Raw genomic sequence first — 19,319 nt, 5'->3', positions numbered from 1 at the left:
ATGATCAGACTGCTCATGTGTCTGAGAACAGCCTACCTTCAGAGGTATTGCACCAATTTTGTCCTCAGTAATTTGACATCTTTTTATACTATCACAAACAGTACAGCCATTAGTATGAGATGTTTTTTCATTTATGCGGTCACACAAAAATGATATTAGCATACAGAAATGCAGAGTGACCACTAACATATATATACTCTGTGTAGAAAGTAAAATATATTAATGTACAACTTTGCAAATATATTTTTTCTTAAATCTTAATGAATCAAAGAACCACACACACACACCATAAGTGAAGGTTAAACTGCATCAATAGGTAATCAGTAGGTAAACCAATAATGGATCATTTGTGTTTCACCAGAAAAATAAAAAATATGAAAACATAAATTCATTACAAACTGTTACATACTAACAGCGTATGACCACAAATTTCTGTAATGGGCAGCATTGCTCTGTCTTGCCTTGACCTCTTAACCATTTTATTCCGTTTCTGTACAAAGTTAGAGGTAAAACAATCTAAAAGTCTTATTTGTAAAATTTGGCCATGACTGGGAAATCTCATCGCCAGTCCAAGTGAAGGACAGGAAGGGATGAGGTGAATGTGCTTCATGCGGGCAAAGGCTCTTACCAACAGGTCTGTCTTGGCACGGGTGTTGGCCATCCATTTGGGCAGTGTTTAATAATGTGATGGTGTTCCATATTTTCTAGACAGTACTCTCCATCACACAGTCAATACTGTCTATTGTTCCTTTGCTCCCTCCCATGTCCCCCTCATTTTCACACTGCAGAAACATGCCATTTATAGATAGGCTCCTCTTAGTCCAGATACTGCTGATCCTGCATGGTTTGTTGCACAGCTGAGCAGCACCAGCACCTATTACGTCTCCCATGTCAAATGACTGGCTCCTTTTCGGTTTGGAGTCCAAAGGTAGCATTAGAAGCCCGCTAAGGCTGGAATTCAGTGTCCGGCCCAGCAGTGGCTCCATGTCTGTGTGGGGTTTGGCTGCTTCTATTGCATCACTATTAAAGAATCCTGGGTCACGTCCCTGCACCCCCTGCAGCTCAAGTGAGGTGAATGCCCCTAGTAGGTGGTCCAGGTTGGACCAGGACTTACAAGGAGCTGACCTCCAAATGTTGGCCAGTGTACTACTGGGGCTATATGATCCCCTGGCCATGGAGCCTGAGGAAGAGGAAGATGATGTGAGGCTGCTTTGCAGGGAGCCACACTTGAACCCCACCAAATTATTCTGCAGAGTCACTTTGGCCTTAACCTTCTGCTCTGGTTGAAGCTGGGAGTGAGGTTGATACTGGGGAATAAGAAGTCCATTATTCCCAAGTTGACCCCTGTTGATCTGAGAGTGTGTGTCACTGACAATGGTTAGCTTCTTCACTGGAGGTTCAGTATCTGTAACTTTGTAGCGCACCATGAGGATCACAATGAACACAAGTAGGGTGGCCACGATGACTCCCCCAACAACCAGGATCATGGTGCCTCCTAGCAGCTTGCTGGGCAGAGACTGGCACTGAGGGTAGTTATTCTGGGTGAAGAAATGTGTGCAGCCCATGATGTTTGTGGCCGTAAGTGTGGTGGCAGTGTCATCCCAGGTGGCCAGCACACACAGATCATAGCGAGTCCCAGACACCAAATTCGTCACTAAGAAAGCTTTGCTGGATGGCGGGATCATCCTTAATAAGACAGGACAAACATTTAAGAAATGCATGTTAATTACTCTATTAAGATAAAGAGGTTTTCCTTCCTCTGCTATTTCTTTCAAACTCACAGAGCAAGCAGTAAAAATTAATGTGGAGTCATTGAGGCATCAGAATCTGAACAGGGTACACGTCATTTTGGCAAATGGAGACTTAACCAGCTGATACAGTAGGTACCATACTATTTTTCATTACAGGGACAAGAATTCTATTTGCTTTCTCTCGAGTTTACCCTCACTACTAATTCTGTGTGGTTGCTGCTTAAACAGACAGCCACCGTCAATTGGTTGTATCATTAAAAGTTGAAGGAGGCTGTAAGGAGGATCGCCCCCTGTTGGTGTTGCTCTCCGGATAAGCGAATCACTTTTGTCTTGCAAGCGTATCGTGTTGTGTGTGTTGTACAGACTAGCTATAGTTTAACACACCTAAAAACTAACTAAACACTAAACAATTCATTAGCCTTGGAGGCGAGGATCACTGATTTGGAAGCGCGGCTCCGCACCTTCGAACAAAAGCCAGCTAGCCTAGCCCCGTTAGCTGGTGTGGAGCCACCGAGCTCAGGGTCTGTTAGCGGTCCAAGGGCAGCTCCGGCACAGCCCGGAGAATTAACCTGGGCGACGGTCCGACGGAAACGTACTCCTAAGCAGAAGCCCACGGCTCATCACCTGCCTGTTCACGTTTCTAATAGATTTTCCCCGCTCAGCGACACACCCGCTGAGAAACCGACTCTGATAATTGGCGATTCCATAGTCAGGAACGTGAAAATAGAGACACCAGCGACCATAGTCAAATGTATTCCTGGGGCCAGAGCGGGCGACATCGAGTCAAATCTGAAGCTGCCGGCTAAGGCTAATCGTAAATATGGGAAAATTATTATTCACGTCGGCAGCAATGACACCCGATTACGCCAATCGGAGGTCACTAAAATTAATGTTGAGTGGGTGTGTAACTTTGCTAAATTAATGTCGGACTCCGTAGACCAGCGATGACATGTTTAGCCGCATGTCATCGTTCTGTCGCTGGCTGTCTAGGTGGTGTCCAGCAAACGATGTGGGCTTCATTGACAATTGGGCCACTTTCTGGGGAAAACCCGGTCTGGTAGCGAGAGACGGCATCCATCCCACTTTGAATGGAGCAGCTCTCATCTCTAGAAATTTGGCCGAGTTTATTAGCCGACCTAAAGCCTGACAATCCAGAGTGGGGACCGGGATGCAGAGACTCAGTCTAAAACGCCTCTCTGCAGTTTCCTTAGAGCCGCCGCCCCCCTCAAACCACATAGAGACTGTGTCTGCCCCTCGAACATATAAATCAAATAAATCAGAAGTTAACAGAAGAGGAGTTATTCATAAAAACTTAATAAAAATTAAGACCACTCCTCTTATTGAACAGAAAAACAGAACTGTCAAATGTGGACTATTAAATATCAGGTCTCTTTCATCTAAATCTCTGTTAGTAAATGATTTGATAACTGATCACCAAATTGACCTACTTTATCTTACTGAAACCTGGTTACAGCAGGATGAATATGTCAGTCTGAATGAATCAATCCCCCTCAGTCATAAAAATTATCATGTTCCTCGAAGCACAGGTCGTGGTGGAGGAGTAGCTACAATCTTCCACTCAAACTTATTATTAAACTTTCATCCTCAGAACAATTTTAACTCATTTGAGAGCCTCACTGTACCATCCACCTGTCCCTTACTCAGAGTTTTTAACTGAATTCCCTGACTTCCTGTCTGATCTAGTGCTTAGATCAGATAAAGTTATTGTTATTATAATGGGAATTTTTAACATTCATGTAGATGTTGAAAATAACGGCCTCAGCATTGCATTTAATTCTATATTAGATTCAATTGGTTTCATTCAAAATGTTAATAAACCCACCCACTGTTTCAATCACACCCTTGATCTTGTTCTGACCTATGGCATCGAAATTGAACATCTAATAGTTTTTCCCCCAAATCCTGTTTGTCAGATCATTCTTTAATAATTTTTGAATTTAAAATGATGGATCATGCAGCGTTTGGAAGAAAATTCCACTACAGCAGATGTTTATCCGACAACGCTTAATTGTTAATACATTTAAGAAAATGATTCCATCTTTATTTACATCTATGCCAAGTATAAACATAGTGGAGGGCAGCTGCTTCAATCCCACTCCCTACCAAATTGATCATGTTGTTGACAGCGCTGTAACCTCACTGCGTGAAATGCTTGATTCTGTAGCCCCTCTGAAAAAGAAGTTAGTGAATCAGAGAAGACTAGCTCCATGGTATAATTTACATATTCGTACCTTAAAGCAGGCATCGCGAAGGCTGGAAAGGAAGTGGCGTTCCACAAACTTAGAGGAAACTTTTCTAGCCTGGAAAAACAGTCTATTAACATATAAAAAAGCTCTCCGTAAAGCCAGAACTGCATACTATTCATCACTAATAGAGGAAAATAAGAATAATCCCAGGTTTCTTTTCAGCACTGTAGACAGGCTGACAAAAAGTCACAGCTCTGTTGAGCCCAGTGTTCCCTTAGCTCTCAGCAGTGATGAATTTATGAGTTTCTTTACAAATAAAATCACAACTATTAGAGATAAAATTCAGCAGATGCTTCCTATACCTACAATAAATGAATCTTCTACTACAGTAGCTCTTGAATCATCTGTAGGACCTCAGTTATGTTTAGACTGCTTCTCTCCCATAGATCTCTCTGAATTTACATCAGTAGTTGCTTCATCGAAATCATCAACGTGTCTCTTAGACCCCATCCCGACTAGACTGCTTAAAGACACCCTGCCATTAATGAACTCATCTTTATTGGACTTGGTAAATTTATCTCTAGTATCAGGCTACGTACCACAGGCCTTTAAGACTGCAGTAATCAAACCTTTACTCAAAAAGCCTAGTCTTGATCCAGGAGTCTTGGCTAATTATAGACCAATATCCAACCTGCCATTTATTTCTAAAATCCTAGAAAAAGCTGTTGCTAAGCAGCTACCAGACCACTTACACAGGAATGAACTATTTGAAGATTTTCAATCAGGATTTAGAGCACATCATAGTACAGAAACAGCACTGTTGAAAGTTACCAACGATCTTCTCTTAGCCTCAGATAATGGACTTGTTTCAATACTTGTCCTCCTAGACCTTAGTGCAGCATTCGACACCATTGACCACAACATCTTATTACAGAGACTGGAGCATGTGATTGGTATCAGAGGAACAGCGTTAAAGTGGTTCCAATCCTATTTATGGGACAGATTCCAGTTTGTTCATGTCCATGATGAACCTTCCACACGAACAAAAGTTAGTTATGGAGTTCCACAAGGCTCCGTGCTAGGACCGATTCTGTTCACCCTGTACATGCTTCCTTTAGGATATGTCATTAGGAAGCACTCTATTAATTACCACTGCTATGCAGATGACACTCAGTTATATCTATCTATTAAACCTGTTAACACAAACGAGTTAACCAGACTTCAAGCCTGTCTAACTGACATAAAGGCCTGGATGTCCAGTAACTTTTTACTTTTAAACTCGGAGAAAACAGAAGTCATTATATTTGGGCCAAAAAATCTCAGAAATAACTTTTCTCAAATAATAGCTACTCTAGATGGCATAACCCTGGCCTCTAGCACTACTGTAAAAAACCTTGGAGTTATTTTTGACCAGGACATGTCCTTTAACTCACACATAAAACAAATCTCTAGAACTGCATTCTTTCACCTGCGCAACATTTCCAAAATTAGGAACATCCTGTCTCAAAATGATGCAGAAAAACTAGTCCATGCATTTGTTACCTCAAGGCTAGATTACTGTAACTCATTACTATCTGGATGTCCCAATATCTCCATAAAAAGCCTCCAATTAATCCAGAATGCCGCAGCCAGAGTCCTGACAGGAACTAGCAGGAGAGATCATATTTCTCCTATATTGGCTTCTCTTCATTGGCTCCCTGTAAAATATAGAATAGAATTTAAAATCCTTCTTCTCACATACAAATCCCTTCATAATCAAGCTCCTTCATACCTCAAAGACCTCATAGTACCATATTATCCCAATAGACCACTTCGCTCTCAGAGTGCAGGTCTACTTGTGGTTCCCAGAGTTTCCAAAAGCAGAATGGGAGGCAGAGCCTTTAGTTATCAAGCTCCTCTCCTATGGAACCAGCTCCCAGCCTGGGTTCAGGAGGCAGACACTCTCTATACTTTTAAGGCAAGACTTAAAACCTTCCTCTTTGACAAAGCATATAGTTAGGGCTGGCTTCAGGCAACCCTGAACCATCCCTTAGTTATGCTGCTATAGGCCTAGACTGCCCGAGGACCATCGGTGCACTGAGCTCCCCTACCCTAACCCTCCCCTCCTCCCTCCTCACATGTATATTCCACCATTGACTGTCACTAACCTTGTGCTCTCTCTCTCCCCTAGTTTGTGCTCTCTCCCTCTCTCTCTCTCTCTCTGTACCTTCTGCAGGTTTCCCTGGTCCTGGAGCTGTATACTGGAAGCATGCAGAGCTACTGATGTTTCAACACCGACAAGATGGCGACCGACAAGATGGCGACCGACACAATCAGTGAGGCACCTACAACGCCACCAACACCAAGAACAACAACAACAATGCCAACAGTACCTGACAATACCAACTCGGACAATGCCAATCTACTACTCCGTCTAGCAAACAATGAAATCACCAAATTAAAGCAGGAAATACGCCGCCTCTCTCACGATCTCCAACAGAAAGACTCCATACTGACTAGCTTCCGCTCCGGTATCCCAACAACACCCGTAACCCGCCAATGTCGTTCGGCGCCGTCACCTGCTCTCGCTCCCCTCTGACGACACCCGCTGCCCCTGCCTTAGTCCAAGTGCTCCTCGCGGAGCCCGTTGCCCCGGCGGAAAACAGTCTCCTTCCCGCTCAGCTACTACATCAGTGCGCCGTAGGATCCTTCGCGAGGCCGTGCTCAGGCACACTCACGGGCTCCCTAGCTACGGACCAACCGAACTGCCGCCTCCATCTTCCACCTCAGCACCTGATGTCACCGTCCCGCCTCTCCTCCAGTCAGCAAGACGACACGACTCAAACGGCCAACTACTGGCGTCTTCTCCACGCCCCCTTTTTCCCCCAACCATGTTAATCATCGGAGACTCAATTATAAGTAAATGTACGCTTTTTCAACGCCAGTACTCACTGTTTCCCTGGAGCTACGGCCTCAGACATCTTGGCCATGCTTCCTGGATTACTGCCAACACTTCCGTCTTCCATCATTAGAATGATTGTTCATATTGGAACTTGTGACACGTCACTCCACCAGTCTGAACTAACTAAAAAGGATTTTCTCTCTCTCCTCCACCTCCTAAGCAACTGTGGTAAGACTATTTTCATGTCTGGTCCCATCCCCACATTTGGAAGAGGCTCTGGCCGCTTCAGTAGAATCCTCAGTCTCAACACCTGGCTCAAGTCTGTCTCCCTGTCCTACAATCTCCAATTCATCGACAACTTCAACCTCTTCTGGAACCGACCTGCCTTCTTTGCAGGAGATGGGCTGCATCCTAACCGCCTGGGCTCCCATATACTTTCCACCAACATTGAACATGCAGTTCACTGTACCCCACACGCTAACACTGGACAACCTGTCCATTCTGTCCCACAAGCCTGACTATCTGACTCCATACTACCAATCCCCTCCATCTGGTCATCCTCCCGACCTCAGCCGAGGAAACCAGGTATATGCCTGACCAACCACTCTGTTCTAGCTAACATCCCCAGATACATGGACTCTACACCTTTCCATAACACTCATTTTGGGCTACTTAACATTCGCTCCCTCTCTCAAAAAGCATCCCTCATCTTTGACATTATTCTAAAACACAATCTCGACATCCTGTGCTTAACTGAAACCTGGCAGCAGCCCAACGACTTCACTGAACTTAATCAATCTATTCCTCCTGGTTTCACATATCTCACCCATCCACGCCTCTCGGGACGCGGTGGCGGCCTCGCCATACTGTTCAACAAAATATCAATCCACCCCACTGTCACCTTTCAGTCCTTTGAAGCTCTCATAGCACGTATTCACGGTCACACACCAACCTTCTTGGCCACTATCTACCGCCCACCAAAACCTAACCCGACCTTCCTGGATGAACTGTCTGACCTCTTAGCTAACCTCATCTCTCTGTCAGCCAAAAATAATTCTTCTTGGTGATTTTAACATCCACTTCGACAATCCCAACAACACCACAACAAAAGACTTCATTTCCTGTCTGGACAGCTTTGGGCTCCAACAATACATCACCTCCCCAACACATTCTCTAGGCCACACCCTCGACTTAGTCTGCTGCTCTGGCGTCACAGCTCAGTCATGTTCTACCCTCGACACCTCCTTCTCCGACCACAAACTAGTCTGCTTTAACTCCAAACTACCTATCTTCAAAACCGACCTCTCCCGCACCATCACCTTCCGTAACTTAAAGAACATTGACCTCCCCTCCTTCACTGCTGCTCTCAACAACCTTTCATGTACTAATTATACACCGTCCCTCTCCAACATGTTATCCAATTTCAACCATGAGCTACGAAATCTACTCGACACCTTCGCCCCACTCAAAACTAGATCTGTATCCTTTACGCACTCTGCTCCATGGTACACCCTCAAATTCCGCCTCCTCAAAACCCAAGCCCATCGCCTTGAACGTCTCTTCAAAAAAATGGTTCATCCACCCACAAGGACTTATACCTAAACCACATACTAAAGTACAAGCAAACCATTACTCAAACAAAATCTGACTTCTATGCCTCTCTTATTGTATCCGCCTCTGGCTCCACGCGTTCCCTCTTCTCCACTGTCAAAAATTTATTGGGCCCTCCCGATACTCCTCTCTTCCCCTCACTCTCCACCACCTTGTGCAATAACTTCCTGGATTTCTTCTAATCAAAAATCGAAAATATACACCAGCAATTTCCCCCCATCTGTGACACTGCGAACTGCCTCCACTGTACCCTACCCTGTCTATCAGTATCCTCCCTGCTTTCGAGTTTTATCATTCCACCCACCACGGTTATCTCTTCCCTGATCCTCAAATCCAAACCCTCAACCTGCAAACTTGACCCCCTACCAACCAACCTCGTCAAGCTCTGCCTCCCCTCTCTCCTTCCTCATCTTACCCACATTATTCACACTTCCCTCAGTTCTGGTATCGTACCCCCATCACTCAAGACAGCCATCATCACACCAATCCTAAAAAAACCTGGTCTCGATCCTGCGAACCATAACAACTTCCGCCCTATCTCCAATCTCCCGTTCCTCTCTAAAATTCTTGAAAAAGTTGTCCACCACCAGGTCCATACCCACCTTGCCGCCAATAGCCTATACGAACACTTTCAATCTGGTTTCCGCCATCTTCACAGCACTGAAACTGCCCTGGTCAAAATCACCAACGACGTCCTAGTAGCAGCAGACTCTGGCCTTGTCTCCATCCTCATCCTCCTTGAACTAACTGCAGCTTTTGACACCATCTCGCACAATATTCTCCTCCATTGCCTTGCTTCCATCGGCACAGCCAGCTCGGTCCTCTCATGGTTCACCTCCTACCTCTCTGACCGCACCCAGTCCATCCATCTCCAGAACTTCCACTCCCAGACCTCTACTGTCAGTTGTGGCGTGCCCCAGGGCTCTGTCCTGGGGCCCCTCCTCTTTATTATTTATCTCCTTCCTCTCGGACATATCTTTAGGCAACATAACATCAATTTCCACTGTTATGCAGACGACACCCAGCTCTACCTCTCTGCTGCTCCATCTTCTACCCTCCCCCCTCCCTCCCTCCTTACCTGCTTACATAATATCAAATCCTGGTTCACCTATAACTTTTTGAAACTCAACCCCGACAAAACTGAAATTCTCCTCGTGGGCACCAAATCCACCCACTCTAAAACCAGCACCTTCTCCATTCTAATTGACAACAATACTGTCCTCCCCTCCCCCCAAGTTAAAAGCCTGGGTGTCATCCTAGACGGTACTCTCTCCTTCACTCAGCATATCAATACCACTACCCGGTCGGCCTACTCCCATCTCCGTAACATAAACCGCATCCGTTCTTCACTCACCATCGATAGCACGGCCATACTTGTTAATGCCTTTGTCACCTCTCGTTTGGATTACTGTAACTCACTCCTCACTGGTCTACCTCTCAAATCACTTCATAAACTTCAACTTGTCCAGAACTCTGCTGCCCGAATCATCACCAGAACTCCATTCTCACATCATATTACCCCTGTCCTTAAACAACTTCACTGGCTCTCTGTGTCCTTCCGTATAAACTATAAAATCCTCCTTCTCATCTACAAAGCCCTCCACTCTATTGCCCCACCATACATCACTGATCTACTTCATATCTATTCTCCGCCTCGTACTCTCCGCTCCTCCAGTTCCACTCTCCTCTGCACCCCTACAGTGCGCCTGGCCACCATGGGCGCTAGATCCTTCAGCCACACTGCGCCCCGCCTTTGGAACATTCTCCCTCATCGCATCCGGTCGTCTCCGGACTTATCAACTTTTAAATCATCACTCAAAACGTATCTGTTCCGTATAGCGTTTTCCACCTAACTCTCATAACTTCTCAAAGCAGCCCGTGATGTTCTACCACCCTCCGCCTATTTCATATTGTCTCATATTGTTTCATATTTGTTGTTCTGTCATCTGGGTTTCTGTGTTTCAATTTGCTTTTGCTGTACATCGCCCGCTTCCTGGATGCTCTGCACTTTTGCCTTTACATTCTGGCCCTCTGTTTATGCATTGTTGTTATTGTTGTTTTAATGCACTCTATGTATTTCATGCTGTATGCTTCCTTTTTCTCTCTGTAAGGTGACCTTGAGAGTTTGAAAGGCGCCATGAAATAAAATGTATTATTATTATTATTATTATTATTATTATTATTACTAACCTTGTGCTCTCTCTCTCCCCTAGTTTGTGCTCTCTCCCTCTCTCTCTGTTCTCTCTGTACCTTCTGCAGGTGTCCCTGGTCCTGGAGCTGTATATTGCTGATGTGCAGTTACTGGTCCCACCAACCTGCAGTGTCTATTTGTTGTTTATTGTTGCTGTTCTTTTCTCTCTCCTCTATCCACTCACCCCAACTGGTCGAGGCAGATGGCCTCCCAAACTGAGCCCGGTTTTGCTGGAGGTTTTTTCTTCTGTTAAAGGGAGTTTTTCCTCTCCAGTGTCGCCAAGTGCTTGCTCATAAGGGATTTGTTGGGTTTTTTGTTTTTGTAAAGCGCCTTGAGATGATTTGTATTGTAATTTGGCACTATACAAATAAAATTTAATTGAATTGAATTAAATGTTTTACACAGTCTCATTTTCTATAGCATCTGTGCATCGATAAGGTTATGGTTAGTGCAATAAATCATGGCTATGGTATTTCCATGGTAATCCCTCTACATTGTTCAGACTAAGTACTGTGTTACAATATTAGTGCACAAATTCAAATTTTTTCCATTCAAAAAAACTAGAACAAATTATGTTTGTTTTCCACCAACTCAAGACAAAAATGTCTCTTTAGCTATTGGACAGTCTATTATTGTCACCAGCAGTCATTGCCCTTCTGTTTCACTGGAGAATTTAATTTTTTCCCCTTATTTTCCAGGTCACCCAATTCCAACAGTGTGTCTATTTCTGTTGTGCCATAAATTGTTTCTGTTGATCATTGCCTGTCTGAACACCTGACCCGTATTCCCCTTAATCTGCAAGATGTTGCCCTTCTGCTACATAGCTGTTCTCACAGACGTCATTTTGATATGTTTCAGTATTAAAAGCAGATATGAAGCATAAAATGAAAAAAGCAGAATTTCATTTACTTGCTTTCGTTTATAGATTCTGTGGTGGTGCTTGCTGGTCTGCTGACATACTATCAGGCATACTGGGACACTTGACAAGAACAGAGCTATTGTTAATATAATTAATGTTAGTAACATCTGTGCTTCTCCTGCTATAACAAAGTCCATATGTCTGCTGTGAAAAGGCCTATAGTGCTGAGAACAAGTAAACTGCATTTTTTACTCACCCTGCCTCTGAATTCTGCATTTGAGCTCTAACAGCAATTACCAGGTAATTGTTGTTGTGACAATGGGTTTAACAGGGCATTTCCACTAAAATAGCTTCCTGCTGTTGGGAAGAAAAAGGGGAAGATAGTGAAGTATGGTGTAGTATAATGTAAATCACATCAGTGCAATATACTGTAGTCACTTTACCTGGTATTTATTTATATATCCAGTGATGTCCACATACTGTACATACCCATAGGCACAAATTGTACATACTTGAAGTCTTGTAGATTCATAGTTCTATTCCACTTAGTACTTTTTAAATATTTTTTATTTTCTTATTTATCTCACATCTTGCTACTTCTGGCTCTCTGCTGTGTACTGTACTTACTGTTGCAACAATGCAATTTCCCCATTGTGGGACAAATAAAGGTTTTCTTATTCTTATTCTTATGTGGACTTTCAACAACACATCGAAAGAGCTCTTTTAGATTTTCTGTAGAGCTGATAATAACTCGATTACCTGGCCTATTGGATGGACATTCCTACAACAATATGCCAACATTTCAAGAATCCATCCATCCATCCATCCATTTTCTATACCCGCTTTTCCTGGCTCAGGGTCACGGGGATCTGCTGGAGCCTATCTCAGCTCTCTCGGGTGGAAGGCAGGGACAGGTCACCACTCTATCACAGGGCCACATATAGACACACAAAGACAGACAACCTCACACACTCACACTCACTCCTATGGACAATTTTAGAGTCACCAATCAACCTAACATGCATGTTTTTGGACTGTGGGAGGAAACCGGAGTACCCGGAGTAAACCCACGCAAGCACAGGGAGAACATGCAAACTCCACACAGAAAGGCCGGGATGCGAACCCACGACCTTGCTGTGAGGCAACAGTGCTAACCACTCATCCACCATGCTGCCCATTTCAAGAATATGTAAATATTTACCTATAGATCAAAACCTCATCATCAGAGCAGTTGTACTGTAGCTGGTACATCTTCACCTTTGGAGACGATTTGTTTACAGTCCACTTGACTAGTGCTGAAACAGCTGTTACCTCAGAGACTGACACAGCCCTCTCAGGTTGGCTCTTGCAAGCCCCGTTGATGATCCTGGTGGTGCCTGTAATGTCAGAGAGGTGGGACTTTGGCTGTGCTGGTTGTCCAGTCCCATTGCTGAGGTGAGGAAGCTGGACAATGGCCACCTCCACGGAGGCAGCAGACTCCCCAGCGACATTAGCAGCAATGCAGGTGAAGGTGCCATAGTCCTTGGAGGTGGTGATGGAGATGCTCAGGGTTCCATTGCTATACACAGCAGTTCGGGAAGAGTTGCCAAGTAGGCGATCATCAGGGGAGATCCAGTGAATTATGGGGGAAGGGTCTCCAGTTGCTTCGCACCTTAGGCTGGCCGTTTGACCTTCCAACACCAGCATCCTGTGGGTGTGCTGGGTAATGAGAGGTGGCTGACACAAAAACTCCTCCTCCTTTACATTCCAAAAATAACGACCCTTCAGGGCAGGAGGAGAAGCACAAGTTTCTAGGTCATCATCTCTCTCAAGCTTCCGCAGCCAAAGCATCTCACAGTTGCAATGCAAAGGGTTCCCACCCAGGCTTAGGAACAGCTGAGGAGTATAAGGTGTAATTGAAATCACTGAGTCCTGGGCACTGGCAAAGATGGGGTCTGGGGGTAGCTTCTGCAAGCAGTTTGAGGTTAGGTCCAATCTCGCCAACCTTTCCAGGTCACTGAAGGTGCCCCTTGGAATAAAATCCAATAGGTTGTGGTCCAGACTAAGCTGGTGAAGGTTAATCATCTGGTGGACTGAGTCCCAGGGCAGAGACATCAGGTTGTTGTAGGAGAGATCCAGATCCTCCAAGGCAGGAGCCAGGTCTTCAAAGGCTTTATCATGTATGCGTCCAAGTTGGTTGTTGTTAACGATGAGGTGCTGCAGATTGATCAGGCCTCGTAAATCATCAGGACCTAGTTCCATTAAGCGGTTGTTGTCCAGATGAAGTGAGCGCAGTGTTTCCAGGTCCCCAAAGGAGAAAGGCTGAATGTAGCTGATTGTGTTCCTAGAGAGGGTCAAGTCCACCAGGTCAGTCATATTGGCAAAGTCCTGCTGCGTGATGCGAAGGATGTAGTTGCCTCCAAGCCGAAGCTCCACTGTGCTGCGGTTGATATCTGGAGGCACAAATAGAAGGCCTTTGGAAGGACACAATGTTCCCAGGGATTCAGATAAATTCTGGCATACACAGTACTTGGGGCATGCATGGGTGATTATCACTGTCACTCCCAGGACCAGCAGGCAGCAGATGGTGTGGTCCATGGTAGAGTCATACATATGAACCTGTGTGAGAAACAAAAAAATAAAGACAAAAAAGATATGCTAAGATTTTCATCAAAAATTCAACAGGACCCATCTGAAAATCATTTAGGTGAAAAGATGTTTTAAAGATTTCAGATGGAGCCACAGGCCCAACCACAGTATGTCCCAATAAAATCTAAAAATGATAAATTAAATAACATAAAATAAACATTCCTATGGGTAATTTAGAGTCACCTATCAACTTGACATACAAGTTTTTGGACTGTGGGAGGAAATTGGAGTACCTGGAGAAAACCCACCCAAGCACAGGGAGAACATGCAAACTCCACACAGAAAGTCCTGTGCCAGGTTTCAAACCAGGAGCCTTCTTGCTGTGAGACATCAGTCCTAACCACCATGCTGCCCATCCCAATCGTTGCATTTTTATATTAATGTGACCTCACAGAGGTTTGTGAGACTTCTTCAGTTTTTAGAAATTTCTGTTGGATTTGTTCCAGAGGAGTAAATCTTTTCCACTTGTCTTATTGATTCCCATGACCATCTTAAGGTGTAAGGATCCAATATGACTTTAATTCAATTCAATTTAATTTATTTGTATAGCGCCAAATCCACAATTCAAGTCATCTCAGGGCACTTTACAAAAACAAAAAAAATCCCAACAAATCCCTTATGAGCAAGCACTTGGCGACAGTGGAGAGGAAAAACTCCCTTTAATGGAAGAAAAAAACCTCCAGCAGAACCGGGCTCAGTTTGGGCGGCCATCTGCCTCGACCGGTTGGGGTGAGTGGATAGAGCAGAGAGAAAAGAACAGCAACAATAAACAACAAATAGACACTGCAGGTTGGTGGGACCAGTAACCGCACATCAGCGATATACAGCTCCAGGACCAGGGACACCTGCAGAAGGTACAGAGAGAACAGAGAGAGAGGGAGAGAGCACAAACTAGGGGAGAGAGAGAGCACAAGGTTAGTAACATTTAATGGTGGAATATACATGTGAGGTGGGAGGAGAGAGAGGGGGGGGTTAGGGTAGGGGAGCTCAGTGCACCGATGATCCTCGGGCAGTCTAGGCCTATAGCAGCATAACTAAGGGATGGGTCAGGGTTGCCTGAAGCCAGCCCTAACTATATGCTTTGTCAAAGAGGAAGGTTTTAAGTCTACCCTTAAAAGTATAGAGAGTGTCTGCCTCCTGAACCCAAATTATGGCTGCCAAATTTTCTAAATCGAATTCAGATGTGGTCTTCTTCATTCTGGATTCTGTAATTCTTTTATTAACAATAGAAAACTAACACTATCATGATTTTGATCTGAAATAAAATTATTTTAATTTCATACAGAAAGAATTAGAGCTTTGTAACACATTAGTAGTAATTGTTTTATTTGATTTCCAAATGTAGCTTCAGCTAATGCTAGTTTTGGGCTGGAGGCCATCTTTTGCTTGCAGCAACCAGGCATTTGTAGTGTACATTGTAGCTAAGCAATAGGATGTGTACCTTTAGGTGAACGTACTGAAGTACTTTAAACACAGTTAAGTAAGAATGTAAATCCAATGGTGCATAATTCTCAAATATGGGAATAATTGATAGATATTTTGACCTAATTTTTCACTTGGTTGACAACATTGACAACCACATCACAACATAAAAGCCTATTAGGACCTGCTCAATGTTCCCTCCATCCTTTATCCATACTGGTTGATCCTATCAAGAGAGAAGTGGAGCTAATCCTAACTGATTTCGGCAAAAGGTAGTCGAGATCTCGAGTCTAACATAGTGACATAGAGACAACAAGCAACACTGATAGGTAGTTTTTTGGACTGTGGAAGGCAGACAGAGTACCCAGAAGAAACCCATCAGACAAAGGGAGAACTGGCAAAATCCACCCCTCCTCGACCATGAATAAAACAGAAGACTTTCTTTCTGTAATTTGACAGCTCTAACTACTGCAACAATGTGTTTCCTATACTGACACAGTATGATAGAAATATCAGAAACTTGCTGACACTTCTCTTGAAAAAAACTGGGGGGGGGGGTTGTATTCTTTTCCAAACTTGCCAAACAGGCAGGTCTGTGCTGCTGTGCTATTTAGTAGGATGTTTCACACAGAACAGAAAAGTGGTGACAAAATGGTTTTAAAAAAATTCTAGAATGGCTGTTGAATTTCAATGACTCAATTTCCTTAAAAATCTAAGAAAACAAAACAGCCTGGATCTTTAAAAAAACTCTCAGACCATATATTTTTCATTTAACATAAGATCTTTTGGGCACACCAGGCATGATGACTTTTAGAATGGGTGCTTTTACTCTGTATGCATTGATTAGAAGGGTCATATGCTTGTATTATTTTTGTGCTGGTTGTGCCCAACATGTCAGCCTAAAGAGAGATTCAGAGCTGACATTTTGGTGTCATTGTGCTAATTTCCTAAAATAAAAGTCAAACAAAAAGTTTGCTTTCAATGGACTGCCTACTGCTGAAATATTCATGTTAAATAAAAGCCAATTCCTGCTTACACACATTTCTGGAAAGGCACAGCAGGAAGCTGACCAGCAGACTGTTGACATCACCTATTTTAATCTGGTTTACACTGAGTATGTGATAGGATGGTAGAATAGTAGTCCAGCATTACTAACTTGAATTTATGACAGGAATTTCCTAATGAGTATTTGAATTGATACTGATTTGAATACCAGTCCAGGGTGTACCCCTGCCTTTCAGCCGAAGAGGAGCTGGAATAGGCTCCAGCAGATCCCTGTGACCCTAGTTAGGAATAAGTGGGTATAGATAATGGATGGATGAATGCATTTACATTTTGCAATTCAGACATAAGTAACTTGGAAGGTGTAATGGACATTTGTTTGCCATTCATACATCAAAAATCATGATTAATTTAAGACTGGAGCAAAGCTTTGTGATATAGTGGAAGGAAGAAGAGAGAAAGATAAAGCAAAATACTGGATGAGTATAAAAAGAAATTTACTAGAGGCAATTACTATATATTTCTGGTCAGTGTTTCATAACTGCTGAAATGTGATAATGACAGACTGCTTACCTTTCAATATCAGTACATTGATGGGAACGTGGCAAATGAGTGATGAAATCAAAATAGCCTATAAATGTATAGAAATATTCATTCAACTTGTATTGTATTGTATGTTCTTGTGGACCAAATGTTCTGTTCAGGGGTAATCAATTTTCTTTCATTTCAGTGATTGTGATAAAACCCAGCATACCAACATGATCAAAGTGCATAAGTTAAGGCACGTTAAACTTTTGGGGCTTTTCCACTAGCGCTACACAGCTCGACTCTACTCAACTCCATTTTCCATTAGGGAATAATACATGGTAGCAGGTACTAAAAATAAATACTCACTCTTCTTTTACTGAAGCCTTAAAGAACTCTAGTTAATATGAGTAGATTTGAATCTTTAAATTCAGGATGTTGTAGAATTATCCAACATGCCTGTGGATAATTCAGATGAAATATTAGGCAAACCTGCTTTACAACAGGCCTTATTATACAGTACATCAATATTCTGCGCTACTTTCATAGACGTAATTACTGTATATGTGAAAATTCTTTAAAGAACTTCTTAAAATAATACTTCCTAATAGCAATACATTTCAGTCCCAGAAGCCTAATCTGTATTTGCCAGGGTTTCTTTTAAAATCCTCTAAAAATATCCTGCCCTGTCTTCATCTTTGAAATCCTTTATGAATTTATATGGTCTTTAAAAACACAATGTTTTTGGGGACAGCGGCACAGCAGCTGGATGAAACATTCACAGTGAACACGCTGAGGACCATGAGCTGGAAGAACCACTGGAGGTGAAGACTCCATCGTTAAATATTTGCGCTGCCTGGGGCTCAGAACACATTTCAACTATCACATCCTCCTGCAGGAACACATACAGAGTGCACTTAAGAAATCAATCACTGTCTATCACTGTCTATACTTTGGTCATCTGACATGGTCATCTGGCAGATGACCCTAAGGGTTAACTTTTAAAATGTAACTGTGAAAGAGAGGGTCTGCTGTTTGGACATTGAATTGGTCTCAGTTGGTTTCCGTGCATACTATGTTCCAAAAGAGTTTACATACATAGTCACATTTGTTGTTTACATTGCACCGACATGTGATGTCACATGCAACGGCATGATGCCGTGGCTAGGACCCAACATTCATTGCAATTACAGGGGATTTCAATCACGTTTCTCTGTCCTCCTGCCTGACAGACTTTGTACAGTATATGGACTGTCAGGATCTGTGTCTTGTTCCACTTTACTTTGACCCAATTAGTTGATTGTTTTCACCCATGCCTCGTTTGTGTTTTTCCCCCTACTTTTGTTCAGCCACAGCCATTGGCCAGGTTATCTGCCGTCACTGCCTACTGACGCTGCCCAACATGCTTTTGTTCTGCCTACTGCCATCACTGCCACAACTGCTCAGAATTTGGATTTTGATCATGGACTGCCTTTTGTTCTCCCAGGTTTAAGTTATCTGCCTCTTTTTGTATGCATTTTCTGGTCTTTTTCCCCATGTCTTGTGTTCTTGTCTAGCTCCTTTTGTTCATGCTTTGTTTCCCTTTGTCATGTCTTGTCTCTCTGGTGTCCTTGTCTGTTTCTGTTTAGTCTGGTGTGTCTCCCCAAGTGTGTGTGACCGAGACTACTTCATGCCTTGATTCCCTGTACTCTTGTTCATGTCTCGTTTGGAGTCTGGTGTGTCCACGATGTGTGCGTGACCCCAGACCTTTGTCCTTTGTTTGTTTGGAGTTTGGTGTGTCCCCGATGTGTGTGTGACCCCAGACCTTTGTCCCTTGTTTGTTTGGAGTCTGGTGTGTCCCCGATGTGTGTGTGACCCCAGACCTTTGTCCCTTGTTGTTTGTTTGGAGTCGGTGTGTCCCCGGTGTGTGTGTGACCCCAGACCTTCGTTCCTTGGTGTTTGTCCCCCCCTTGCAGTCTGGTGTGTCCCTGGTGTGTGTGTGACACCAGACCTTTGTTCCTTGGTGTTTGTCCCCGCTTGCAGTCTGGTGTGTCCCCGGTGTGTGCATGACCCAGACGTTCGGCCCCCTGAAACTCGTTCCCTTGCAGTCTGAGGTGTTCCCCGAATGTGTGTGTGACCCTGACCCTCCTGTCTCGTCCCTTTTGCTTATGTGCCTATGTCCCTTTAGTTTCCTCTGTTCATGTTTTGGCCTCTTTTGAGTTCTGTGTTTTGAATAAAGTTTCTGTTTTGAACCCGAAGTACC

General features: G+C 43.7%; 1 protein-coding gene across 1 annotated transcript; it reads right to left on the bottom strand.

The window, feature by feature from the left end:
- Positions 1-704: 704 nt before the first annotated feature.
- On the bottom strand, positions 705-14,092 carry lrfn2b (leucine rich repeat and fibronectin type III domain containing 2b). Its single transcript, XM_026318763.1, has 2 exons — positions 12,702-14,092; positions 705-1,686 (listed from the first exon to the last, which is right to left on the bottom strand). The coding sequence occupies exons 1-2, from the start codon at positions 14,090-14,092 to the stop codon at positions 705-707; spliced, it is 2,373 nt and encodes a 790-aa protein (XP_026174548.1).
- Between the last annotated feature and the right edge of the window lie 5,227 nt (positions 14,093-19,319).

Source organism: Mastacembelus armatus, chromosome 24 (assembly GCF_900324485.2).
Source record: "Mastacembelus armatus chromosome 24, fMasArm1.2, whole genome shotgun sequence".
Classification (NCBI taxonomy): Eukaryota; Metazoa; Chordata; class Actinopteri; order Synbranchiformes; family Mastacembelidae; genus Mastacembelus; species Mastacembelus armatus.
Note: the sequence above shows the minus strand (reverse complement) of the source record. Positions and strands in the feature narration are given on the sequence as shown.